The sequence below is a fragment of the Gymnoscopelus braueri genome, assembly GCF_963280865.1.
Source record: "Gymnoscopelus braueri genome assembly, chromosome: 8".
Taxonomy (NCBI): Eukaryota; Metazoa; Chordata; class Actinopteri; order Myctophiformes; family Myctophidae; genus Gymnoscopelus; species Gymnoscopelus braueri.
Window position 1 is genome coordinate 27,538,461 of NC_137609.1, and position 26,859 is coordinate 27,565,319.

Sequence of the window (26,859 nt, forward strand, 5' to 3'; positions counted from 1 at the left end):
GAACCATGTGAAGTGTGCTTGCAGCTCTCCCGCCTCATTAAGACAACCTGTCACCCACGGAGTACAAGATAACGGAGGTGTCAAAACATATTGCGGATTATTCTTGTTTGTACGTACAGTACATGGGATCAAGACAATGAGTATATTGCTTCAATCAGTATTGTTCTTCAATAATAGTGCAGTCCCACTAGTGAGGCAGCTAGTATTCTCTGGGGTACAATTAGAGAGTACTGTGTCAGTAGTGACACGTAAAAACTAAATAAATTATCTGTACACACAAAACAGTACCGTCCAGTCCAGTTAGTTAAAGAATGAACAATAAGTGCAGTACTGTTGGAAGTAACTAGTATTTATTTGTGCTGGCAGCAATCGTCCAGGGTCGTCTGGTCAAGACGTGTTCTTCTATGAGGTAATTGTCCCTAAGTCCGGTCAAGCAACTTAGACGTAGATTAATTGAGTACTAATGACAGTATACTAAGAATTAGTATTAAATAATCAGTTGAGTCTAATTAAGTCTCAGAATCCTACTTAAGTCTTCGGACTCACATTCTTCTTAGTTCTCTTCTGTACCAATATTATTAATCTGCTCTTCTGGCTCTGCCCACTGCCCTTGTATTTTGATTTCCCTGTTTGTTTCGGTAGACGTGGACATTTTTGGGCTACCAGAACAAACAAAGTGAAAGCTGCACCAAAATACAGTGAGAGTGCATCGTGTTTCTGCAGGTAAACACCACCACACTACTCCATGGGCTGATGACTGCTGGTATAGAGGGAAAGGATGGGTAAAAATGTATTACTGAGTAGTTTTCATTTTAAAGGAGGATTTAAAGGAGGAAGACCTAGTAAAGGAAAGCAGCTCTGGCTGAGTGGAACACTGCTGCTGTCTCAGTAGAGGGATGCCTGGAAGCCAGAAACAAACATATTAGGCCATAAGAAACAACTGTTCTATCATTCCCCATTGTCAAGGGAACAGCTCCACATTTTATTTGTCTCCTGGTGTCACAAATTAAATCCACAGTTCTCTGTTTTAAGTAAATACATAAATAAATAAGATACCGTAGTTACAGCAACTTGATCAGTCAAGAATAATACTACTGTAGGTACAGTATGTGAACTCACTCACTGAATGAGTTTCACTGTGCTCACTGTTGTTCCGTGAACCAGTCTCTCTAACTGAAAATAAGATGACCTCTCCAAAGGTTTCCTCTATTCATTGGCACTAATCAAAGAAGACTTCCATTATCCAACACCTAAATAAACTGCAACTTGATTAACTACACCTATTCATGACAGGGATGTCGTGCCGTGATTGCGAAGAGATTTAAAATGGCCTGCGACTTGGTTCAAAATGTTATTTGGAATTTGGAACACAGTTGCATGGAGGATTGAGAACATAACATGAAATTAATTCAAGGACCCTAACGGAAACAAGTCCGCAAGGAGTTTTTTGGTCGGACCTTTTAGACAAAAGTATTATAAATGTAACTGTGTTGTTTTACATTCTTTTGCCTAATACAAATTTCAATCAATCAATCAATCAAACATCTGACGTACAAAAGCAAATCAGTGACAAAGGGCAGGATTTGGACTTATTTTCTATAACGTGGTATGAAAACATTGATATGGCCATATCATATTTACATTAAATATATATTAAATATGGGTTAACACTCAAATATGTTCTACAGTACAAGTCCCCTCTCATATAAAATATATGTATTTTTTAAGATGTTTTATTTAATTATAAAATGTAAATCCTGTACGAAAAATGTCCGGGTATTTTTTAGTAATTGTTTTATCCCATGATTTTGTACCCCCAAACGATATTTTCTTTTGGGTGGGGGGGGGGGGGCACTAGACGTACCCAGGCCAGGGTGCTCCTTGAGTCTTAATCTGTCCCTGCCAGCTGCTTATTTTTGACTGAGGCGTTGATGGCAACATGCATGTCACAGAGGAGCTGCTCCATCTCCAAAGTTTGAAAGGACAAATGAGGGGAATGGATTTATTCGAAGCAGTGGCTGCTGCTAGAGAGAGCCTGAAATTGCCATGGCAGAAGCTGAGTGGAATCACCACTGACTGCAACAAATCTGCGCCAGGAGGCATGCCCTAATAATACTTACACAGTCTGACGCAGTAACATCAACCTGCGTTCCCCCCCACCGACCCCTCTTTCAGACAAAATTGTAAAACAAAGTCGAACATTGTGCTTTCATATGGTCTCTGTTAGGTATACAGTCTACATGATTTGCCCACAAGGAAGTTCCACCTGAACGCATTATAATCAAGTCAGGAAACGTGCTTATTTTTTATGTTGCTTCTGCTCATAGATCCGTCACTAACAATCTGTCAGGATCCTTAAAACCTTATCCTACATGGTGATAGTGATAGACTTACTGGCCCTTGTTTGTCAAGCTTACGCACACCGAGAAACGGGCGTACGCCGAGATCACCGTCACAGGATTTATCAATCTATCGTCACTTTGACTTGAGTGTACGGCCCGCTCAAATCTCACGTCTGGTCTCAGGTCGTGTAGGCTTAGGCTACACCAGTTTGTTCCATCGTAGACAGGTGGTGCAGCATTGTCTGGCAATCTGACAGGCATTTAAACATTATGCAGCAGCCACCATTCACTTGAAATGATGTAACTGTAGCTCAACAGCTCTAACATCTCAAGTAGCTAAGCAAGTATCCCGAAAATAAATAGGTAGTTGCAATTACGGGATTAACAGGTGACATAATTACAAGCATTTAAAAGCAAGGGATTAAAAACAATCTATTAGATTGGATGCTTTATCAGTCACCCATTTAAACGGGAGCTTAAAGCTTTAACAGTTATTCAGATATCTGGAAATTTTGCTTTGTTAGACCAAAACGTTCAAAACGTATTCCAATCATAACATAGCCTATATTTTGGTGTGATTCGTGTAGTTTGACAAAGATTATTCCCACATCATAGGCTATACGATAATCCCACTCACAAACAATGTAGAGAGGATGTTGGGAACTCATCACTTTGAATATTATGTCTTAACAGACAACGAACGTTTAGTCAAATATTTGTATTCATGTAATGCATGTTTCATTTTAAAATAAAAATGCGTCAATGATGACTAGAAGTTCGTGATTTACTAGTAGTAAATTACTACTGTATCTCCACATCAGATTTATCAACACACCGTCCATTTTTACGCTGTGATTGATGCAATCAATGCAACAAAATATTTATTTATCAAACTTTAAGCCAGGGCTCTTGCAATTGAAGATGCATTTGCCAAAATAAACATGTATAAGTTCTGTTCCGACATAGAATACTCTACTGTCCTATGGCTTGGTGTTAAAGCAATGTTAATGTTTTCTGCTACTAAGCCTTATTCCCTATTCAAGATTATTGAACAACTCAACATTCAAGTGCCTTTCTTTGACCACTACTGTATTGGGTGAAAAAAGTGCCACCTTCCTACTCTGCAGCTGTTGTCCAAGGGTACCATTTCCTCTCTGCAGCATCCTACCCACAGGGAATCCTTCATTACATTTGCTGCTCATGTGCCAATTGTTCACCAATTATCTCCCAATTGAGTCGCTATGCTATTCCAATTCTCCATGTAGACCTTACTGTTGATCTAAGGAGGGTGTAGACAACCACAACCATGTCACCCAGCTGCTTCTTTTCACCGGGTAATGACGCGTTTACCGGGAGGAACACACTATCCCTCCCAGTTCTGCGCCCTGCTGAACATTCGTGAAGTCATTGCGAAATGTGATGGTTGTGGCTTCCTTGGTACTCTAGTATTCATACATGGGACCTTCATTTTAATTACATTTAAAACGACGAAAGTACAGTATCTACTCTGACCGTTCGTAAATTAACAGATATCAAATCGCTTATTTACGAATGCACCATATACAATATTTGACTCCAACTCAAAACAATTGTTATACAGTATCAAAACATGGAGAAAAGTGGTTTTATGTGTTATAATGGTTTCAAAATTGTCTTCCTTTCTAGTATCTACACCAGAAGAAACAAATGGTGTCAGACAGAAAACTGCAGAGCTGTACAGAAGAATCTCAACACCCTCCAGCACCCTGGACACAGAGGGCGAGGTCCAAGCATTCACCACAGTTTCGCCACTGAACATACAGAACCACCGGCCTGTTCTCAAGGGCCTGCTGCGCCATGAGCAGCTGCTTACGAAGGACTTCCAGGGAGACCAGCGCTTCTTCAGAGAGGATGGATCTCTGGCCGCTGATCCCACCATGCCAGGCTCTGCCCCCGTCTCTGTCCTGGAGGAAGGGGAACCCACCACACAGCTAGTGCCCCATGAGGATGCCCCAGCATTCTCAGACATCGCTACGACCGCCGCCACGACCGCCACCTCGGCCGCCACCACCCCGCTGACCACATTCGCTCCCACAACACCTCGGTTGCCTGTGTTTGTATCGCAGAAGAAGGTCTCCGAAGACAAAGGAACGGGGGTAGACATGGGGCCAGCAACCACAGAGTCCCTGACAACCTATGTGACACAGACCAAGAGCAATGAAAACCACCCCACAACAACTCCTTCCACTCTGAAAGGCGGTGTAGTTCCTGTGGAGACCCCGTTTGCACCCACCTCAGTTAGGACGGAGGGCAGGGGAGCAAAGAACACATCGGCAAAAAACAAAGACAACACTGGCCGTCCGCTCACCAAGCTGACCACAGCCTCTGAAGTAGAAGAGCACGACGGAAACACAGCTACTGCCACAAGCACCATCACAACCACCACCATCACCACCATGCAAACATCAGGTACTGTTAACAGAACAAATTTCTCTGTCATTTAACCACCTTAAACCTGGAGTCCCTATTTTGAGCATGTCATCATAGCTTTTCAACAAATGTAAAAGAAAAAAGAAACATTTCTAGAGGCAGTGGCTTAATAGACGGCGCTATAGTGGGCCGCACCACCTCTCCCAAACCTAGATCTTCCTTGAATAAATATTACTAAAAATATATTCTTTATATATTATAAATAATCAAACCAACAAGGTAAATTAATGACTAGTAAGTAAAATGTATAATCTGCCATTGTCTAAACTTACTTCTCTGGGCTCACAGATCTTTACCATTGCCATATTAAGTTTCGCACATGCGCAGTTCACTCTTCAATTCAAGTGAACCGGCGTCTGTGTGCGCAAGTATCCAGCGCCCAGTGCATAGATATATACACATAGAACTGCACTGACTGCTGCTGTTCATTCCACTATATTTGCCCTGGTAAACTTCGCTTTCTATGCCTGTTATGTCTATGCTGAGTTATGCTTCGACGCACGACGGTATCGCGGTGTGAACTTGTAAATCGGCGATGTTTGCCACGCAATACCGTCGCAGTATAAACCAAGCTTATTGAGGCATGAAAAGCACCACAACTACTGTAGCTGAGTTCTCACCCAATTTACAGGTGGTTTGGTTTGTATGATACAGGATTAACAATGCTGGTGTTCATACCAAAATGCTTACGTACGTACCAAAATCAGTTGTAAAAAATAATATTGTACTACTGTATACTAACTACTACATTTCTGTATTACAAATTTTTGCTCATGCCATTAGTTATGTCTGTCTTTCACAAATGAGTTACTTACTATACTAGGACAGGGCCTAAATACAAATAAAACCATTTTCATTCATCAAAATAAACTAGAGTGATAACATAGTACATGTTGGCTTAATTTTTGGTGTAGCACTACCTGGGGGAGAAAGGCACCAGCCGCCACTGACCCAAGGACAAGAGAAATTTAGCATTAGGTCTGCAGAGTGAGCTCATCCAGTGGTGATAACAGAGTTGTTCATGTGGCAAACCAATTTGGCCTGCACTTTGTCTCAGCCACTAATCCCAGAATGAGAGGGAGCCTGGGGAGAGTGACCGGCTACACAGGGCTATTCCGACACAGGTGGACTGTCAGAGGGATCAATGGTCTGTGGACAAAAGGGATCACATGTCTTTTTATGTCGCCTCCAGGGCCCTGCACTCTGAATTTCACTGACCCCGAGGGTAACATCGAAATTGTGCAGCAACCTGCCATCACACTGGATCCTGGTACAGAATGCACCTACCTGGTGACGGTCTATCTGGGCTATGGCATTGAAATTCAGGTGAGTGATGCCGACTTGTCATCATTCAAATCCAATCTAAGTGACTCAAGCTAATCAAAATGATTCGATTAGCTTGGGTTTGTGGTGTTTAAACACTGTAGATTCAATACTGTAACATATAAGGGTTTTATTATTTTACATTTATTTTAAAAACAATACAAATAAATAAAATTAGAACATGCAATCAATGCTAAGCTGTAATATTTTCTTAAAGCCAGGATGTTTACAGCTAATACTCTTTATAGACAGGGGTAACATATTCCTTAGCTGTTCCACTAAGCCTATAATATACCTACAGTATATTGATTTGATTAAACCTGGGCAAGCACAGGTCTCCAATGCTGGCTCTAGTGTGGTGAGCATGAGTGTCACCACTCCTTGTTACGGATGCTATGGACCATGCTGAAATGCAGTTGTACTGAACTAGCTTCCAGTGGAAGCCAGCCCAGCTGCTGGAAGTGCTGTTTGCCAACATGGTCCCTCACGGCTAGCCCCAAAACAACCCTAACAGGTTGGTTCTGCAAAACCTGCAACTTCCCTTTTAGGATTTTAGTCAGGCCTCCCTACCATGAGCAGATGGCATAATCAAAACGACATAAAACAAGAGAGTTGGCTTGTAGATGGAGATTAGCTGCGGCCAGAAACTGAGCCTGTCTGGCCTGAAATTTGGTTCACCATGGTTTACCATGCTCATGATTTTTAATGCCATAATTTCACCACCCAGGTTATAGCAAAGGCCTGGCATCTGAGGTCAATCTGGGACAAAGCCTGTTTGCACAGCCTGGGTTGGGAATCAAATCAAATCTATTCTGTTTTGGCCATGTGAAGGAACAACTTGATGTTAGTGAATTCCTCACAAACAATGGCCTGCAGCTCTACCATCCTTATCTGAAGCTAGGATGCTGAGCCATCTGCATTAAAAAAACAGGTTTACATTGCAAGCAGCTTTTACTGGAGGTCATTAATGTAAATTAGAAACAGCAAGGCTTTGTCCCAGACAAGACACTTCCTTGTGGGACCCCACAAGTCACGGGCTGTGCCTTGGAAAATTGTCATTTCGTCACCCGGTCCGACAAGTAGGAGATAAACCATTTCAGGTTGGATGGGCTCAAGCTTAGAGCATAAAGTTTGCTCTAGGCTAGCTCTGCCTGTTACAGTGTTAAGGGGCAAATGTTCTTGAGGTTAATTGGGAAACAAAATCTCTATGGATATGCTTTCATTGACTTTTCTGTAATTTGCATTGTTACTTTTCCAAGTAGTAGTATTTCAAACTTGTGCATGTTTGTGGAAGTATGTGTGGGGTCATGTTTTGGGGTCTGTAGAATGCCTGGTAAGTATTCTGCCCCTCTTGCACAAGTCTACAAAAGTGAACTTCGTCAGGATGTGCATCACCTGACATTTGCGATTCTTCAAACAACTTAATTTACCAGCAGAGAGACTTGAAAATGGGTGAGCTTTGTCTTGCTGCCTCTGGAGGGCTAAGATAAGTCTAAACGAAAAGTGTTTGTTTGAGCACCATTTCTCTGAATGCTTCCTTGGGGTAACTTTGGTAAAGCTTAAATTACACAAACTAAGCACGCACGCACGCACGAGCGCGCACACACACACACACACACACACACACACACACACACACACACACACACACACACACACACACACACACACACACACACACACACACACACCTCTATCTGGTTCTAAACACACCTGTGAGGCCTGAAAACTGGGCCTTGTGCAGTCATGTGGGGACAGACTGTTCAGAACAGCCCGCAGACACCTCATCTTCAATGAAGATGTACTGTAGGTGTTGCCGGCTGAAGACATGAAACTGACGGAATAGAGGCTCAAGTCTCTGTTCCCAGCAACGGTAGAAACTGATTGAAGCAGAGACTGTCTCATCATGACCGTCTTGTAACTGATTTATAACAGATAGACAGATAATGAGAAGAAAGCAAGAATGAAAGGTACCAGTGAGTCACATTTTCATTAACACATTACCAAAGACGCATATATGCGTTCTATTAAATACAAGGGATTGTTGGCAACATTAAGCCTAAATTTGAAAAATATCTATATATATATATTTTGCATTTTTTCCCCTCTATCAGCCACTATATAATGATGCTGGGGTGTTTTCCTGCATTGAAACACAGTCCTCTTTCTGAAATCCGTATTTCCCCACTGTTTATGTTTGTCTCGGGCCGTAAATTAACGCACGCATGTGCGCATCCGTGCACGTCCGTGTCAACTTTTTACTTTCGGTTTTAAAACGCTCTCAAACTTCGTTTTTGAGGCACATAATTTACTTTTCAGATAGCGTTTGGATAGAATGTAGTTGTTTAACTTCATATATGTGGTCAATTTGTCATGAAAGAGCCTATTTAAAAATAAAAATTCAGAGAACCGGCAGGGGCGGGCAGTTCCGCGAATTGTATCCGAATAAAGTAACCTATATTCGGCATGGCCCGTTTAGAAGTCCCCTTAACTCTATGGAAGTCCTCCCTGCGTCACCCCCTGGTGGTCGGGGAAACGAACTGCTGGAGTTTTTTTCTTTGTTTATCTCTGAATCGCCTACAATCCCTTTAAATACATCACTTGCACGCCAAGAACGCATAAATGCGTTCCATTATCTTTTTTTTTTTTTTTTATTATTCCACAAGGGGCGCCCTAACACAGCTTTGGAATGATCAATCGTCACTCAGAGAAGAAGTCGGATGTGACGTCATTCCAAAAAAACATCCAGCCCAACTATGGGATTTTTAGAAAAACACTCCTAACTCCGTTTCTTTTTTTTGCATTGAAAACCACCAACCCCAAAATTACTGTTCGCGGTTGGAATGTTATTGTCCCAGTAGATACACGGATCCCTCCGCCTACCCACAGGGACTTTTTTTTTTTTTTTTTTTTTTACACAACGTGGCTTCCACGGCGTTTCAACAATCGTCTATTTAAGGTTATTACGCTGGCAAGGGGATAAAAAAAACAATGTTTAATATCAAGGCAGGTAATGTGTTAATCATTAGTCCGCGAGGATAAAAGTCGCAAGAACCAGGGTCATATTGGTCATTCGACCCCGACCACAGACCGGGTGGGACGCCTGGCGGTGGATCGAGCATTAGCGTCATTGTACAGCTTCATCATGGCAGCCAGTACGAAGGACTGACCCAGTCCATCAGTCTTCTGTACTGGAAGGGTGAATCTGCATTCACCAATGGTACTCAGTCGCCCTACTATTTCCCTCTGGAGGTGACGGGAAGGGTTAGCCATGATGGCCACCATCTTCCTCATTGTGCTCACCTCTGCCACCACCTCCTCCACACCATCCTGTTTAGATCCAACAACAGAGCCAGCCTTTTTCACTTGCTTGTTCATGCAATTGCAAGGAAGAGGACGCTGGCCATAACTTGACTGGTAGAACATGCAGCACCCTGTTACACACGCCAAGAAGGATGTGCAGTGATATATTAAAGCAATAATCCACTAGAGGTCGCTGTTTACCGAGTAGTGTAATTATAATAGCTGAGGGGCGTAGTGGGGCACGACGTGCCAGCGGAGTGCCTCCCACCCTCTCAGCCATTATAAAATAGAGGTAAACTGAGACCTAGCGTGGCTTATTGATTTTCTAAAACGGTTACAAATATGGCAACACGAAAGTCCTAGACAAGTCCCAATTAAAATAGTTCTTAATAATCCACTGCAAGAACAACTTCTACAAGAAAGCAGTTCCTGGCTACCAGGAAGAGCAATTTCCATCCTGACAGAGACTAATGCCTGTTTACTCAGCTAGTCCAGCCATGCTGTGTTAGACGTCAACTTTTCCCAAACAAACACATAGAGAACCAAAACTCTCTACTGTAAGTTTACAGATTTAATTTACAAAACTCTTTATTTTTGAATTTCAAAATTGTGTAAGACATAGAAACAGATAGTACAGGGAGACAAAAAAAGACAGGAAAAAAAGGGGTGAAAAAGGCAAATAAACAAACAGACAATCAAACAAAACAAAAAGAGGTCATGGGACATTCAGTACCAATACAAGAAACATGTTTCGGATTTGGGATATAATGGAGAGGATGTAACCAATTCACAAAATTCAAACAAATTTAAGCCAGATTTAGCTATGTCTGTGAACTTCCCGTGTAAACTGCTGGTGCTGGCCTAGCTACTTAGCCTTGCAGCCGAGAATCCAGCACAGATGTCTACTAAACGGAAACCAGCCAATCAGAATCAAGGAATGGGACTACCGTAAATCCTCTAATAGTGACCTCTATTCAATAAAAAACCAGCTCTCTATTAATGACCGGGGGTGCCGTTGAAATAAGCAATTAAAAGCCTCCCTTCTAATAGAAGCCGACCCTTCTATTACAAGCCTCTTTTTTTCTACTTTTTTTTTAAGTCTGAAGACTCTCACCTCTATGGCTACTATATACGCCTGCCGTCTGTTCAAATCACCGTGACACAGAGTAATATATAAGACAACATTTAAAGGTAGGGTAAGTGATTTGCGTTGGTTAAAATAATTGTTAAATAGCTCTATATTCTGATTGTACTCATTGCTATAGAGTGTTTGTTCAGTATTAGGAGTCTCCTTGTCTCTCCACCTCTTTATTAAACAGAAAATGCATTTTCGTTTCAGTTTCAGTTTCATTTCCAATTTTATCCAACCAGGACAGAGAACTCAATCAGGATACAGATTAAACAAGTGAAATTGGAAGTGATGACACTAAGAAATGAGCAGACAAAATTTGAACTGGAACACTATACAAATTAAGCTTAAAAATGGGTACTTTCTCCTGATTGGCTGAGATTTTGACACATACCGAAAAATGTATTTTCTGTTTATTAAAGAGCTGGAGACTCAGGGAGACATCTGTTAATGAAAAAACACTCTATAGCAATGATTACTATCAGAATATAGTATTTTTACCTTTTAACAAAATACTTTTTGTTTTAACCAAAAAATATCACTTACCCTACCTTTAAGTAAAGTACTTGAGTAAATGTACTTAGTTACTTTACACCTCTGCAGACGAGCTGCGCAGCGTCCTTTCTGGCCGAGCAGCGTTGCCAGATTCTGCGAGAGAATAAGCAACACTGCTAGTGGCTCCCCATTGGCTTAGACTTGTCACATGACCTGTCTAAGCCAATGTGGAGCCTAGCAGTGTTGCCAGATTCTACGAGACAAATCAGCAACCAGGTCTATGAAAACAAGCCGCGACCACCTGTAAATGCACTGTTTATTTCACACAGTACTTGATTTCAATAAATGAACCCAGTACATTTTACTGGGTTCAAACTGACACAAAATGTTGATTTATTCATTCTGATCTGTTTGAAAAATAGAAATATAGGCCTCTCTCTTATAAATGCCTCCTTTCAATAAAAGCCCAGTACCCACTACAGTTGAAACAAATACACGCCTGGGTCACTATTAGAGGATTTACGGTAGCCGTGGTGATTTTTTTATTTCAGCACTTCACACTACTCAATCTCTTCTGTTTACCTAAGGATGCAATTACTCCCCAGCTTGCTGCTTATTGTAGGGATCAATACACACACACAAGCATGCATGCATGCATGCGCGCACACACACACGCACACGCACGCACGCACGCACGCACGCACGCACGCACGCACGCACGCACGCACGCACGCACGCACGCACGCACGCACGCACACAAGCCAAACACAGACCAATCACATACTTTCGATACAAGCTAGCCAATCAGAGGGTTTTTGTCTGGCAAAACCTCGACATGCTAACTTGTGATTCAGACCTGACCCTCCGTCTCTGGAAGTGATTAATGTAAGATGGTGGGTCTGAACATGAGACTACTAAAGCGCATGCTACTGCTGTAGTACATACTAGATGTGCAAAATGAGTTCTGTTTCACCGTGGGAGCCACTTCTTCTGTTATTCAACCATTTTCAACCTGGGTTCCCTATTTTTGGCATGTCATTATAGGTAAAAACCTATGATAATATATAAACCTAACACATTTCCCAATTTTGTTTTTTCTTTCTCCAAAATAGAGAAAACAGACAGTGTATAAACTCACAGTGTGTTGTATTGCGACACATTGTGAACTTTCAGACTATTTTCGCTATTTGTCATAATGATAAAGAGCTTAAGTGGTTAAAAGAGTTAAAATACCTGGAAACAGAAACTCTTATATTTGGCTGAAGAACCAAGTCAGTTGTCAATAGAAGGAGGATGTGTGTGTGCGTGTGCGTGTGCGTGTGCGTGTGCGCGTGTGTGTGTGTGTGTGTGTGTGTGTGTGTGTGTGCGTGCGTGTGCGTGTGCGCATGCGCGTGTGTTTGTGCGTGTGTGCGTGTGTGTGAGTGAGAGTGCGTGTGTATTAATGCTTTTGTGTAAAGCACTTTAAATTGGCTTGTTGTTTAAATGTGCTATACAAATGACTTACTACTTTAGTTCATTTGACACTGTGTGCCTCCTTAGAGACTTGTTGATTATATTTCTGAGACACAAATACAGTATGAAGCATTGCATAGGCATCAGTGTTTATTTTAGTATACTGGATCAAGATGATACACCTGTGGGTTTAGTTAATCAGAGCTTCAGCCATTGAGTTGTGGCACTACATATCGTCGCTGTCGGGTGGAAACCTTGTATGTCCAAAACCGTTCCTTTTTTATTACTATTTAAAAATAATAGATAATAGTGAAAATAGCCGATCTACAAGCTTAGCTCACAACATGTCACATCACGATTGTGAATCCCTCATCTGATTTCAGAAGTGTGTAACATTTGCTCCCTGAACTCTCCTATCTTCTCTTTCTATGTGCATTTTGTACATATAGACATGCATCCCTGAATGTCACTGTGCACAACGCTTTCTGTTCTTTCAACCTTATGTTTAGTGTATTTCAATGCTCCACTATCCTGGACCACAATGGAAACAAACCTTTAGCTTTTTAGGGTTATCCATTGGGCATGTTTTTAACCCGTTGTACTGCCTGTACTTTTAAAAACCGTCAAACTGTCATATGACTACTGTATGTCACACCGAAAATAGATCTACAAGCTCGCAATGTGTTGTGATATGATATCAAAACATTAGTAAAACTATTCCTCCTTTATCGTCCTTCTGTAGGTTTTTAAATGTGGTTACTGTGATAATAACATTTCCACCTGGGAGGACTGAACGTTTTCCGATTACATCAATTAATAACACGCTGAAATATTGCTCAGATCAATGCTTGGGCCTTTCATTTTGAGAGCACTATTCATCAGCGTCCTTTACGTAATCTTTGGTGACAGTAATCTCCTCTTCATCATAGTCCAAGATAAAGAAACAGAGACAAAATGGATTGTTGTTGGAGCCGAGCAAATTGATTGCTTCCACTTTTCTTGTGAGCTTATTTGTCATGCTCACATATCTACCTCCGGTGGGATCACTGACTGCTCCCTTCCATTAACCGCTAGAATTGCGAGGTTTTGTCTGAGATAATCCATTAGCAGAATTTGTTGTCCTGGTGGTCCATTGGGCTCGACTGTTTTTGAGAACTTCCCCTTTGTCAAACTTTATTACAGGTAACATTATTTCCCTCAGAGATGAAGGTAAGAGACTTGACATACCGAAGTGAGTGCTCCTCTTTCAAGGACTAACCTGCTTTATAGGAGGGTAGCATTGTCACAGGCAGACAGGCCGCTGTTGTAGGGTGGTGAAGGTGAAGAAAGTAAAGGAAAGAAGGTGAAAGGATACGTGCAGGATACAAGCTGTAGAGGAGAGAGGACTTTATCATAAATAATCTTCACGCTGTTCTGCTTGAATTACACTGGAAATGATAAAAGGAGACAGCTACTCAATTTTTCTTGGAATATCATTTCATGCACTCCCTGACAATCCACCAACAATATATCATAAGGAGGGAGACATTGTATTTGGTTAATACTCCTTTCAACACGCCGCCAGTTTGTAATTAAAAGAGGATGAAAAATATATATACACGATTTAGAATATTTGGCCAGTCTGTTCACCTCTGCAGCCAACGGTTAATCTGTCTGTACTGTGATTTATTTGAACAATAATCATCAAATATAGGCAATGGGTGAATTTCAAGCTTTCAATATAGAAGAACTTTTTAGTGCTACCTGCATTGCAAAACCAGTAGCACTTTAGAATGCAGTGATGAAATAAAGTACAAGGTATATGGTAACAATAGAAGTACTAAGTCCTTTCAGGTTTCTTACAGAGTGCATGTAAGTACTGTACTGTGTGTGAAATAAGTAGCCAATAGCCGTAGTGATAGCCGTACTTCTACTAAATTAACAGGTAAAACACAGCATGCAGTAAATTATTTCTATTTATGTAACTACTGTAGCTTACAGTATGTCAATTGAGAGCAACGCATATGTCTCATGTACTGCATGTTGAAGGCTCTCATGTTTCGTAATGGTAAACCACACTTGCTTCACTTCTAAACGCCCCATAGTCATTCTCAGCTGCATACGTGGACTTCACCAAAACATCACAGCTTAACATAATAATAATACAGTAGCAAGTAGATAGTTGCATTTCATGACAGCAAACTGGTATGATATTGATATGTTTTATGGCAATTACTTCTTGAGAAGCAAATACATATTTTGTGCCAGGGACCCCCATAAAAGATTTGTGTTGTTAAAAAGCTTGTAGATGAGCTATTTTCGAAAAGCCAATGCATATAGGGTTAAAGTGGTTAAACTGATTTTGATGCTATATTAACTCATTTTGCTGGGGACCCCCTGGAATACCCGCAAGGACCCCTGGGGGTCCCCGAACCCCACTTTGAGAACCATTGGCTTAAGGTACAGTATATAAGTAAACTTAAAGAATATTGAATGAATATGCATATTTCCATGCATATGAAATATAAAATGCATGTCAGAGGTTCAGCAGACCCCCATAGAGACACACGGCCGGAAGCGGAAGGCCTACAAATCCACGCCCACTTTTTTTGGATTTGTTGTGGATAATGTTGGTTTAGGGGTGTGTGTTACTTAATTAAATCTGGGCATGAATTTGGCCTAGCATGACCAACATTATTGCAATGACACATAACTGCTAGTCTGCTCCTATTCTCATCGTCTTCAACATGTTGAAGACTGATCCTCTCAATGTTTCTCACTCATCCTGCATGGTCAGCCATTTACTAGGTCCCTTACTGGTCCATTTGGTTATAATTCTACACTCTCAGAGTTACAAATTGATAGATTCACAAATTACAAAATGGATAATGGCCAAATTCACTATGTAGCTTCCACATTCTTTCTTTTTCTCAGTATGTTTTATTATAACATATTGTTCATATTTTTGGTGTATGAACACACCTTTATGCATTTATACGGTCACAGACTACAGATCTACAGAAAATGTAGTGTGCCATGTAAATAGAGCACACTGAAAGCTAGTGGTTAATGGTTATTCACAACACAGGGTGAGAGTGATGTTATGATATTAATATTATATAACATTTCTTTGCACAATTTGAGACTATCGCTATGCTATCCTAAAAACATCTAATGACTGTCTAAAACCCCCCACACCCCTCTATTCGGGCATTGATCCTGAGGTACTTAAAAATCTGATGTGACGTGTGTTTTATCATTTGATCAAGTGAAGCCTTTGGTTTAGCTAGCTATCGGCTCTTTCCAGGCCATCTGTCTTCTCCCCTGCTCTGCACTGATCTAACATTACCTGTTTGAGTCTCTAGTGGTTATCATCCAAGGGCTATAAAGGGAGGGACGGAGAGAGAGAGAGAGAGAGAGAGAGAGAGAGAGAGAGAGAGGGGGGGGGGGTCAGTCTAGACTGGACGTGGTACATTTTTGCCCAAGGCACAAAGTGTGGTGGAGGGAGTGGTTTCCATTGTCCAACATGATCTGAATCAGTGGTAGAGCTGGAGAGAGATTTGGATGGCAGGCTATGATCACACTGTGATGAGACCTAGTTTACCAGTGCTACCTGTTTGTTTCTGTGAAGTCACTTACGGTGGTCTGGTCCTTTGAACATTCAGAGACAACCGGAGATAAATCATTGGACTAATTTACATGAAACTATTTTCGGCACAAATGTTGCAAAGCAACTTCGGCTACTGCTGTGATGAAAAAGGAAAAAGAATATTTGGTTGTGATTTGACATTTTGACAGATTAACCACAGTTGACTGGGGACCCACAAGGGTCTATACTAGGTCGTTAGTATTTCCTTCTACCTTTATTTTATTTAACCTCTATTTAACCAGGCAAGGCAGGATCGAGAACAATTCTTATTTACAACTGGAGCCTAGCAAAAGGCAAGGCGTTTTGAGGGAGAGGGGAAAGGAGGCTAAAATAGATCACCAATCAGGTTAAAACAACAAAACAATCACACTACTGTATATGAGCTAAATCTCTGTCAATACAAACAACACAATATAATAATCTAAAAAAGCATCTACACCAAATTTGCTCATCTGGCAATGTTTTCCAAATGCTCGCCTCATAAAAGGGACTAGGAATCATGTGGTAAATGCCAAATTGGTATTCCGACGAAGCAATCTGATTGGTTGAAATAGCTATCTACCCGTGCTTCAAACCAGCATGACAGCACACACCTAATCAAAATATAAAAATCAGCTGGGCTGATCAGACGAGGGTAATGATCAGGGTACAATGAGATTGAGGTAACAGTTAAGTTTTGTTTCTCTGTGTCCAGTCTGAGAAAAGTTGTCTAGCGGTTGTCTAGCGGACCCCATGTATTTCCAGGATAACAGAGATAACACACTCGCAGAAAGGTTGTTATTTTGAGAGAGAAATATCCCCAATATGTTTTATTTTGATGGTAACTGTTGTATAATCGCAATATTACACTTGAGGGTGTGCGTTATCGTGATTATTGGCACTTCAGTGATGCTTGCAGAACTCGGCTTGCCTTGTTCCTGACCGCATCACTGGCATGCCGATAATCACGATAACGCACACCCTCTTGTGTAATATTGCTTAATTACTACAGTTTTAGATGTTTTTTAAGGTGTTAAATGAGCCATGTATATCTCCACATTCTGAGTTGATTCCATTCCAGGTAACAAATAGTTTCATATTAATGTAGGTCTGCAGCTTCTAAACCAGTTGAGTTCATTGCCATTGACCCCATGTGCTTGCAATGTATTAACATAAAATATGATGATCTACAGTACACACTATCAAACGCTGTTGGCAAATCTTGTAATAATGATGACAATAATTAATAATTACCCCTATTAAGTCAGCTAGTTGTACCAAGGCCATAGAAGGTAACCTAATGAAGGTCCATGCACGTGCACCAACATGTAAATAATTATAAGTGAGTAAGATAGTGTGTGAGAGATCTTTGTTTCTTTCCCATTTCTTTGTTTCATTGCGACACCAGATCAGCAGGTATTGGCTTCCAAAAAAGACTATTGCTGGCAGTGATGGCTCAGGAGGAAATTGAGCGTTTGTCTGGGAATCGGAACGTTTCCAGTTCAATCCCTACTCCTCATGGCATCAGGCAGAATTGTCCTTGAGCAAGACATTGAACCCCTCACTGCTCAAATGAGCAGTTGATTAATTGAATACATAGGACCACAATGGAAACAAAGTCCCCAGGACTTTTTTGTGTTATCCTTTTAGCCTAAATGTGTGACTGTACCACGTTTACATTTCTGACTAATAAAGTATTCAACCAATCAATCAATCGAAAGCAGGGTGGTGGCTTGCATGGCTGCCTTCACCATGCATGGGTGAAACGTAATGCATGCACTGTAAAGCGCTTTGGACAAAGGTGCTACATAAATGCAGACCATTTACCTAACGCAATGTCAAATAACAAAAAATAATGTTTAACCAGGAATGGCAACGGTTTCAGCCCATCTGTGACCCTCGCCTCCAGCAGCATCAAACACATGACACACAGCAGAATGTCACTGGGGAGCCATGCAGGCCTGGCAGTGTAATGGAGGCCACGACAGGCCTGCTGGCTTTAATCAACTTGAGATGAGACAGCAGGAGCCTCCGTGCCATGCCTTAGGGGAGGATGCCAGGACATAAAGGAGGCCAGTTTGATCTTGATGAGCTTTTTAGGGTGTCAGGGCTTAGCTGAGATGAGTTTTCGTCAGACCGGGCCCTCCCAAGAGGAAGGCTTTCAGGTGACACTAATTGCTACTCCACCTAGCTAGCTGTCATAAAGGGAAGACGACTCTGTCTGGCAGAGGGAAAAATGCTCTCTCTCTAGCTCTGTCAGTGTCATGGAGAGTAGGGCTGAGTAGAGATGCAAGCCCGAAAAATAAAGAACAGAAATCAGCAATGCATGTATTCAAATCTATGCAAAACCGCACCCTTCCACAAATAACAAACTGAGATGTCCAGGCCCATGAGGGATGTCAGGAAGCAAAGTCAATTCATCAGAAAGGAAGAATCTAATAAGTCTCATTAACATATTTCATATGCTGAAGTTCCTCTAACCTCCCAGCTGAAAAGAACTTCCTGAAGGAAGTGTATCTTTGGGTATATAGCACTGTGTCAGGCTGTGGCAACTGGGGACTTGAGAAACTTACAAAAGTGTCAGCTAAAATGTGCCAGCTGCTATTGTGTTTAAACACAACATGGGCTGCTGTGCTTTGGGATTAGCATTCAACTTTGGCTGATTAGCAAGCCACCATTGTTTTAGACAACCGTATAAACAGGAAGGGGTTCGGGCTGTTTATGTAGAGGTGAATGTTCCACTGAGATAGCCATAGTCATACAAATAGCATCATAATAGTGCTCTCTCTCTCTCTGCTAATGCCTTTGTCAGGATATGCATGAAAACAGCAGTTGGCAGTGCTGCACCACAGTGGCTGACATTGTAATAAGTATTTAGAAACCGAAATCTTAGATTGACCGTATTCACACAGCAGTAATTTCTTTCTTACTTGGGATGGGGTTTTCCACCCCCGAGTACAGTGTTGCCAGATGGAAAATGTACTATTGTAACCCTACACATCCAAAAAAGAAAAATCACAAGTGTAAATACAATAATTTCAAAATATCAAAATTGCTTATTTATTGTAAGCAACAACCTTGTTTGACATGTCTATACACACACATACTTCAGCCAATGAGTGCAATACAACAGCCACAAAGGGGAGAAACACACATTTGCGCGCCACATGCAGTACAGCGCATTGCATAGAAGCAATGTCAAAAAGTGCATAACTGGCCCTTCCCAGAGCCATTGAGAAAGAGAGTTAAAACACTTCCATAGACTTCCCTTTTAAATAATGCTATCATTGTCAGACCAACAAGAAGAATGTGAAATGAATGCTTGCCATCAACACAAACTACTGTATAGTTTCAAACATTAAATCCTCATAATGGCCGTTGATGAAGTGCGATACATGAACCACGTGATTGCGTCATGGCGAGATCAAAGACTGTCATAACTCTCTCTTTAAACATGTCTGGCTCTCTCTAATCCGTGAGTTCAACTTCAACCTCTGAGTCGCTGTCCATCACAGGGTGTATTGGAGGTTGACGGGGCTGGGGCAGTCATTTTCAGATTTTGCTGTTTGCTGTGGTCAAAGAGCAACCAGTACGTGTAAACTTGACACATCCGCCCACAATATTATTCTGACACTCTGATGGAGAACGGCAGCCGCGCACGCTCCAATGGAGGCACACACGTCATGCATCAAGCATCATTGGGTGGAAGACCGTACAGAGGGTACAATTATCGTACAAATACGATAATTATCGTACAGCTAGCAACACTGCCACCGAGTATGAACTGAGAACACATTTTTCGCTTTGTAAATATGGTCAATGGATTAAGGTGAAGTACATAAGGACCGTTATCAAAGCTCCGCTCAATTACTTGGGAAATGCCCTTTCTTGGAATGTTGCTTCGGAGCAAACAAACCAAACTGTGAAATAATAATTGTATCATACTGGCATTACTGGAACTACTGAATCCAAATGTTGGTTGAGTTCCTTGGCAGTATGGAAGTACTTATTTCTTATTCACATAATTTCCCATTTCTGTGTGACTATGTGTGATTGTGTATTTCCATGGTAGTGGATCACCGGGTGTTTTCAACAGTAATAGTAGGAATAAGCTGAGAGTATATTTCTTTACTGATTTATTTGAGAGGGCATGACAAATAAAGTCCTGGCTGTCACTATAATGTATTGCCAATGTCAACAGAAGCATTCAAAATGCAAGGCAAAATACACAGACATCAAATGTATGTTTTCTTGTTGGAACAGACTTTAGTGTGTATCACGTGGTATGGATTATCTTGAGGCCATGTTTCATGTAGTCAGATAGCCTGTAACCCTAGTCACACCTGTCAGCCGCAGCAGGCCACTATCTGCCTGGAACGTGATAAGATGCATCTTCCTTTTTACCCTCTCTTCACGCTCACACGTTGCTGCGCGCTGCACAGCAGTGCATTCCTGGGATGCTTTCTATACAAGGACGTTCACAAACAGTTCCACATCAAAGTATAAAGAAATCACGCAGAATGGCAAACATAGCAAGTCTTTGTTACTGTGATCTCAGGGTCATCGTCATTTCTTTTCTTCAGATTTGTATACATTCTGGCAGTAGACCAAGGTCTGTCAATGGTATTTTAGCCCTGCAGGATGGTCAGTTCATTAAAATCGTTTGATTGAAGAGACAACGGCCGGAGGAAAGAGATGACTCCCCGCATTGCCCTGCTCTCTCATTCTGACAGAGTTCAGGAAATATTTTGTTTGAAGAATAAGAAACTGAGGCAGCACCTACCCAGAGGACAGAGTGGAATTACTTGCACATTTTTTCTTACTGTTCAGTATGATGGCTATCAACATTACCAGTTGATGGAAAATTATAGGCTATGTACAATTCTATATATGACTCATATTATCTCAGGTGGAAATGGCCTATCTTGATAATTGCACAGTGTTGGCGGAGGTCTGGACTCTAGGGAGAGCAATTCTTCTAGTATTATTATAATAATAATAATGGAGTAGCTGTTATCAGAGTCATGTACTGTATGACCACCAACCTGGGAGCAATCTACATGCAGTACATGTATATGGGCAAAAAGTGGACACAGACACACAAAGACAGAGATTCTGCGCATTTATAGATAGATAAAATATATTTTTATTTAGTTTTGATATTTTTGGGGCTTTTCTGCCTATATTGATAGTATAGTTGACTGACAGGAAATGGGGAGAGAGAGATGGGGAGTGACACGCAGCAAAGGTCGTCGAGATCGGGATTCAAACCCCAGCCGTCCGGGCCAGATAGATAACATTTAAGATAAGATTTAATGCACGCACTCTCTCCCCTTTGCCCTGTGTCTTAATCCCTCTGTTTGGTCCTCATAATTCACCTTGCAGCCATGACTACATGCCAAATTTCCAAATAAGAAACCAATTCTGTAGACCCTGCCAACCAATGGTTTTGGAACATAATGAACCAGTAAGTTTGGGCATCGACGCATCGTCCGAAATTAGGTGGTCTTTCTAATTGGAAAGACACTGCAGGAAACATTCTCTGGCATTGTTGGATGGTCCAGACATTTACATCGTACATCTATTCTCACTCACAAGTAGTACAATAGTGACTTCATAGAACTGGGTGTGCCAAAAAGTCAAACATTTTACGTGACGGGAACATCATTTGACACCGTCACGATCACTTCCACATTCCTGGAATGCGGAAGTGCCGTTCTCAGTGACGGCTCAGCTAAAACAGTTAAAAAGACGGAGGTGAGACGTCTGAAGCGAACTTGAGCCAAGAGAAGCACCGTCGAGCAAGCCGTCAGTGGAGCGGGTTTTGCAAGTGTTGTGTACACAAATATATGCAGTGTATACTCTAGTAAATCTCAGCATACAGTTTTAAACTTAACTAACTGACATTCATGTAGGAATTCTTTTTTTAGAAAATAGAAAAATAGTGTCAGTACCCAGCTTTGGCGGGGTTATTGCCTGGATCGGGTGAAATGGGTTCCGAGTTCAGAGTTATTGTCCAGCCCCCCACCCCTCTACTATAACAACTCTATGTGTTCACTTCACAATGGACAATATTCGCAATGGATAATGACATACTGTAATAGTAACACTGGTATTGTCCTTTAAGCCAGCTCCCATTATAATGCACCGGGGTATGGAATGTACATGTGTTTACATAATGTGTGCACTGTATGCATGTGAGCCCAAAATGAGTATTGTGAGGTGTGTGTGCGCGCGTGTGCGTGCTCCCCCTGGACCTGTGGCTGCGGTACTGGTGAAGATAAGGTGGTCTGATGTCTCCTGACACGGCCAATGATTCATAATTGAGGCAGGACAGCTGTTCCTGGCTGCTGTGACAGGTCCCAGAGTGGATGACAGATGACAGTGCCCTGTGGAGCCAGCCTATCTACCGTTGCAAATTTCCACCCACTGCTCGCTCACCTGTCCCTCATACTATAAGACTCCCTGCTACATGAATAGAGAGTGGTGTCAAAGGTCAAAATCCCCCGCTCCCTACAACCTGCTTATACATGAATGTGAGCTGTTCCGATTCAATGTAGGGCTGCAACTATTGATTCATTTTTTTGGGGGGGGCAATTATTCTGTTGATACATTTTGCGATTAATCAAAAGATTCAATTTTATATTTGTTTAATTGTAAGAATCAACACGAAAAACATCTAGAGAGAACGAGACAACCAGGTGCTCACCGGAGACGCAATAGTCAGCAGAGTTAAAATAGTAAAATCAGACGGGATAAGACACCAGATAAAAAATGGGAGTACGGGCCACTCGAGTTAAAAGAGGGAGCCCCCTTTATTAAACCGTTTCGTATTAAAACCGTTTCTTTGTCTTCATCAGGGCTAAAAGGGCTTTTTCAATTAGAAAACATCGTGGAGCCCTTCGGACCCCCGCGAAACATAGCGGAGCCCTTGGGGGTCCTGCGAGACCCTTGGGGGTTCCCTGGAGACCCTTGGGGGTCCCTGGAGACCTACAGACACGGCGAAGGAAAACGGAAAACTGTAAAGCCACAGCCACGCATGCAAGAGGTTGCACATGAACTCTGCAGCCGCACTGAGGCGCTCCAACACAAACACTCTGGCGCTCCCCTAAATCCACTCCAGGGTTTGAAAATACCCACTTCACAAAGGGGTGACGTGCATCACCGTTCCAATGACCAAAACTCCACTTCGGGATTTCGCAAAGACCCACAAAAGCGTCGTGGGATAAAAATGTCAAAAAAAAAAGTTTGTGTGTGTGTGTGAGAATGGAGCACAGCGTGCAGGGGGAGACGCTGGGATGTACATGGCACGTGAATGACGGACATATTACCATGAGTGTGGTGTGATAGAGTCATGACCAAAGTGAAAGCAACGGCGCGGGTTGAAGCGAAGTGGTCGCGTGTGTTGTTGTTGTTGTTGTGGGGAGATTTCAATGTCGGCTGTGTCGTGTTGGCTCGCGGTGTTTCGGTTTCGCTCGGCGGTGGTCGGTGCTGACGCTAGGGAACAACATGGTCTACCCGTAATGTTGTCAATTTGTGTTGGCCGCAATTAATTATGCTCCGAGGAGGCAAATGTGTGGTGAGCAATGAAAAGTAGCCTACGCCACCCGTAAATTAATCGCGCACGTTGTGGCTTGTGTTGTTAGTGACATGTGATATGTTGTTGTTGTGTTTAGTGCGAAACAATGACACGGGAAAATGATGACGGGACTTCTCTCTGATGAGAGAGCTTGGCGTTCAGGCTCTGCTATACATAGCTCCCTGCTCAGCACATTAGAAGACAACCATTTAAGAGCAGAGGAGATACATCTATAACAACCTACCTACAGTATGAATTGCCCAAAATTGAGACAGCAGGTTCAAAGTGGTTAACTGTTGCTGCATAGGACCTTTTATTTTTATAATCAATTAAAAAGCATCCGTGTCGTTTTAGATTTGAGCTAAAAAGTATAATTTTATACTTTGGCTGTTAAAAAATAGCAGCTTGTAGATTTGCCATTTTAGAAAAATTGTGAAAATATGTGCAAATCTTTGAATATATATACATTTGAAAGCAAACATTTTTAACTCAAATTTTTGCTTCTGGGGGTCCCTGGAACAAAATATTTTGAGATGGGGGTCCGCGGCTAAATTATACATATCATTTTTGAGGTCCTTGTCATGAAAAAGTTTGAGTACCACGGATAGAGCAACATACGTTTTTCAGGAAACTGTTAGAATTTAGAAGACATTTGTAGAATTGTAGAATCAGGTCTTAATGGCTTAATTCGATTAGTTTGATGAACAGTTGCACGGTGCAACTGTTCAAACTAATTGAATTGCACCCCTAATGTGAATGCGAGCTGTTGTGATGCAATGTACATTTTGACTTCCTCAAAATAGTTACTAGTTACTGTAATGCTGCGTTCACACTGGCAGCTAAAAAAGCTACAAAGCTACAAAGTGACGCAGCATCTCTGGTGCCCAGTCGCTGTTGAAGTGTTGATCAAACACCATTGTTGACGTCAAGAATGGGTCCGACCAGCGAGAAAACACAAAGGAAATATAAACCATGTGATTAAAAAGAACAGGGTACTGGCTGACGGAATTGTGTAGAGAGAGAGAGAACACTTGGGGGTTTTGGAGCTGCAGTTGAAGCCAGTTCGACTTGGATTGTAGCTTTGTAGATTTTGTAGCAGCTACAAACATCGGGCGTCGCTTTGCATCTTCATGTCAACTGGCTTCCCTTGAAAATGAATGGTGGCCTGTAGCTTTGTAGCTGCCAGTGTGAACGCAGCGTGAGGCCTCTGAGTCTGTCGGTGTACGATGTTCAGATAAGTGATCACAATCACATGTTGACACACTGTTCACTGTGCTTGCTGTGATTATTGAAAAATTATTGATTAGCTGATTGTTGATTAGCTGTATCATTATTAACATTACTAAATGTGTCGACTCATCTTTACAAGGAACAATCAGTGACATTAGGATGTCTTTTATTAATTTTTACAAAATAGAAAAAAAAAATCTATTTTAGTGGTTTATTTTCACTCTCTGAATTCCTGATACACATTCTCCATGTTGCACAGAAGACAGCTTTGAAATAAATTAGTTCTATGGTTGGTGAGGAGTCTGAGGACCAAGACTGAGACAGCAACTTCATCAGAAAACGATAAACATTTGCGTGCTGAACCAAAAAATATGATAATTAACAGTCATAAGCTATTGCATCTTTATTTATTAAACTATTTTAAACTGAGAGCAAAATAAACACTATCGTTTCAATAATATATATTTTTTAATCGTTTTGAATTATGATCACACTGACTTCCTGTTCTTGCATATTTGCATATTTGTGATGCACTTTACATAGTCTATCAATAATAAATATCGTTGCTGTCGGGCAGTATCTTATTTTTTTTTTACTTTTAATGTAATTTGTGAAAGTATTAAATATGTTTAAGTGGTTAGACTTTTTATTTGGTATTAGTAAATAAAAATGAATACTGGTGTAGGGTGACCACCTCCAAACAGGCCCATTGCAGGACAGGTGAACCCGTTTTGCGGGACAATGTGGGACACATGGGGGAGGGGGGTGTCTATACTAATAATGTATTTTGTGGATTACAACTAGACTGTTTCTCAAATACTAATAATTGTTTATTATATCAAACAACAACTGGACTGTTTTTCAAAGCATCACATTGTTACATATCGCCATACAATAAAGTAAAGTGTTTCTACTAGGGGTGTGAAAAAATGTCACGATACGATGCGATACACAATATTGGGCTCACAATATCGATACGATAAAAAATCTATTATCATCAACATTGGCCATCACCATTTTAAAAGTGCTTTATTTATAAAACACATTAAAAAGTGTTTTACACACAAAGAGAAATACAATTATACAAGCTTAAGTAAGTTCTCACTATAAACACCTTTGTTTCAGAGGACATATAGACACTAATAACAAATATAATATAAATACTGCATACATTTAAATTCCACTTAAATCATAGTCATATTCTTGTCATCTGGACTTTACCAACCAAGTGTAGCCTAGTCATTAACAACAATGAGAACAAAATATTTGTAAGCCAGATAGGGTCGCTTGTAAAAGTTCTATGGCTTTGATAACCTGACTCCGCCAGATGGAAGAAGCTTGCGTCACATTTGTTTCACAGGCTACTTCCATCTGGGACCTCGGTAGCACAATCGATGAAGGGGCGGTCCCTTTTTCTTTCAAGCTACTTGGCAGGTGATTGGATGATCCCGCCCTTAGCAGCCACTGCCCGCTGATTGGTTCGAACACGCAGCGGTGCGGGCAGCTCTACTATCTGAGTGAGTCCAGATGGAGGCTGTATTGTGAAGTCAATACCGGCCCCATCTGGCGGAGTCAGGTTATGGCTTTGATGCTATAGATTAGATGTAGGCATATTTGACAGTGCAGAAACATAGTTGCCTTGATGCATGTACCATTAACGAGCGTCAACGAGCGTCAGCTGGACACAGACACACAGTGAGTGTCTGTCTCATTTCCGTCCAAAAGCCCTTGAATAGAGAGTAAGCACATGCGTCACTTTTTTAACCGGGACACATTGAGCAGCATGGAGCATTGAGAGTTTGGAGGCGCTCGTTGGAAATCACTCAACGGTCCTGCGTACCATAGAAGGTAGTAGTCACTTTGAGTGGCAGCTTGCCTTCTCTAAAATGGCGGCCGCGATACAGGTCGCTCCAACGAACTGCAGAGGCCA

At 41.5% G+C, this 26,859-nt stretch overlaps 1 protein-coding gene across 1 annotated transcript in view; it reads left to right on the forward strand.

The window, feature by feature from the left end:
* Positions 1 to 4,710: 4,710 nt before the first annotated feature.
* The window catches only part of LOC308089797 (seizure protein 6 homolog), a gene marked incomplete at its 3' end in the record, with an annotated part of 63,827 nt that continues 41,678 nt past the window's right edge, over positions 4,711 to 26,859 (forward strand). Inside the window, exons 1-2 of the mRNA XM_080434723.1 lie at positions 4,711 to 4,790; positions 6,004 to 6,137. Of these exons, the coding sequence (XP_080290849.1) occupies positions 4,778 to 4,790; positions 6,004 to 6,137 (147 nt within the window). The 5' untranslated portion in view covers positions 4,711 to 4,777. The remainder of the gene's footprint in view (positions 4,791 to 6,003; positions 6,138 to 26,859) is intronic.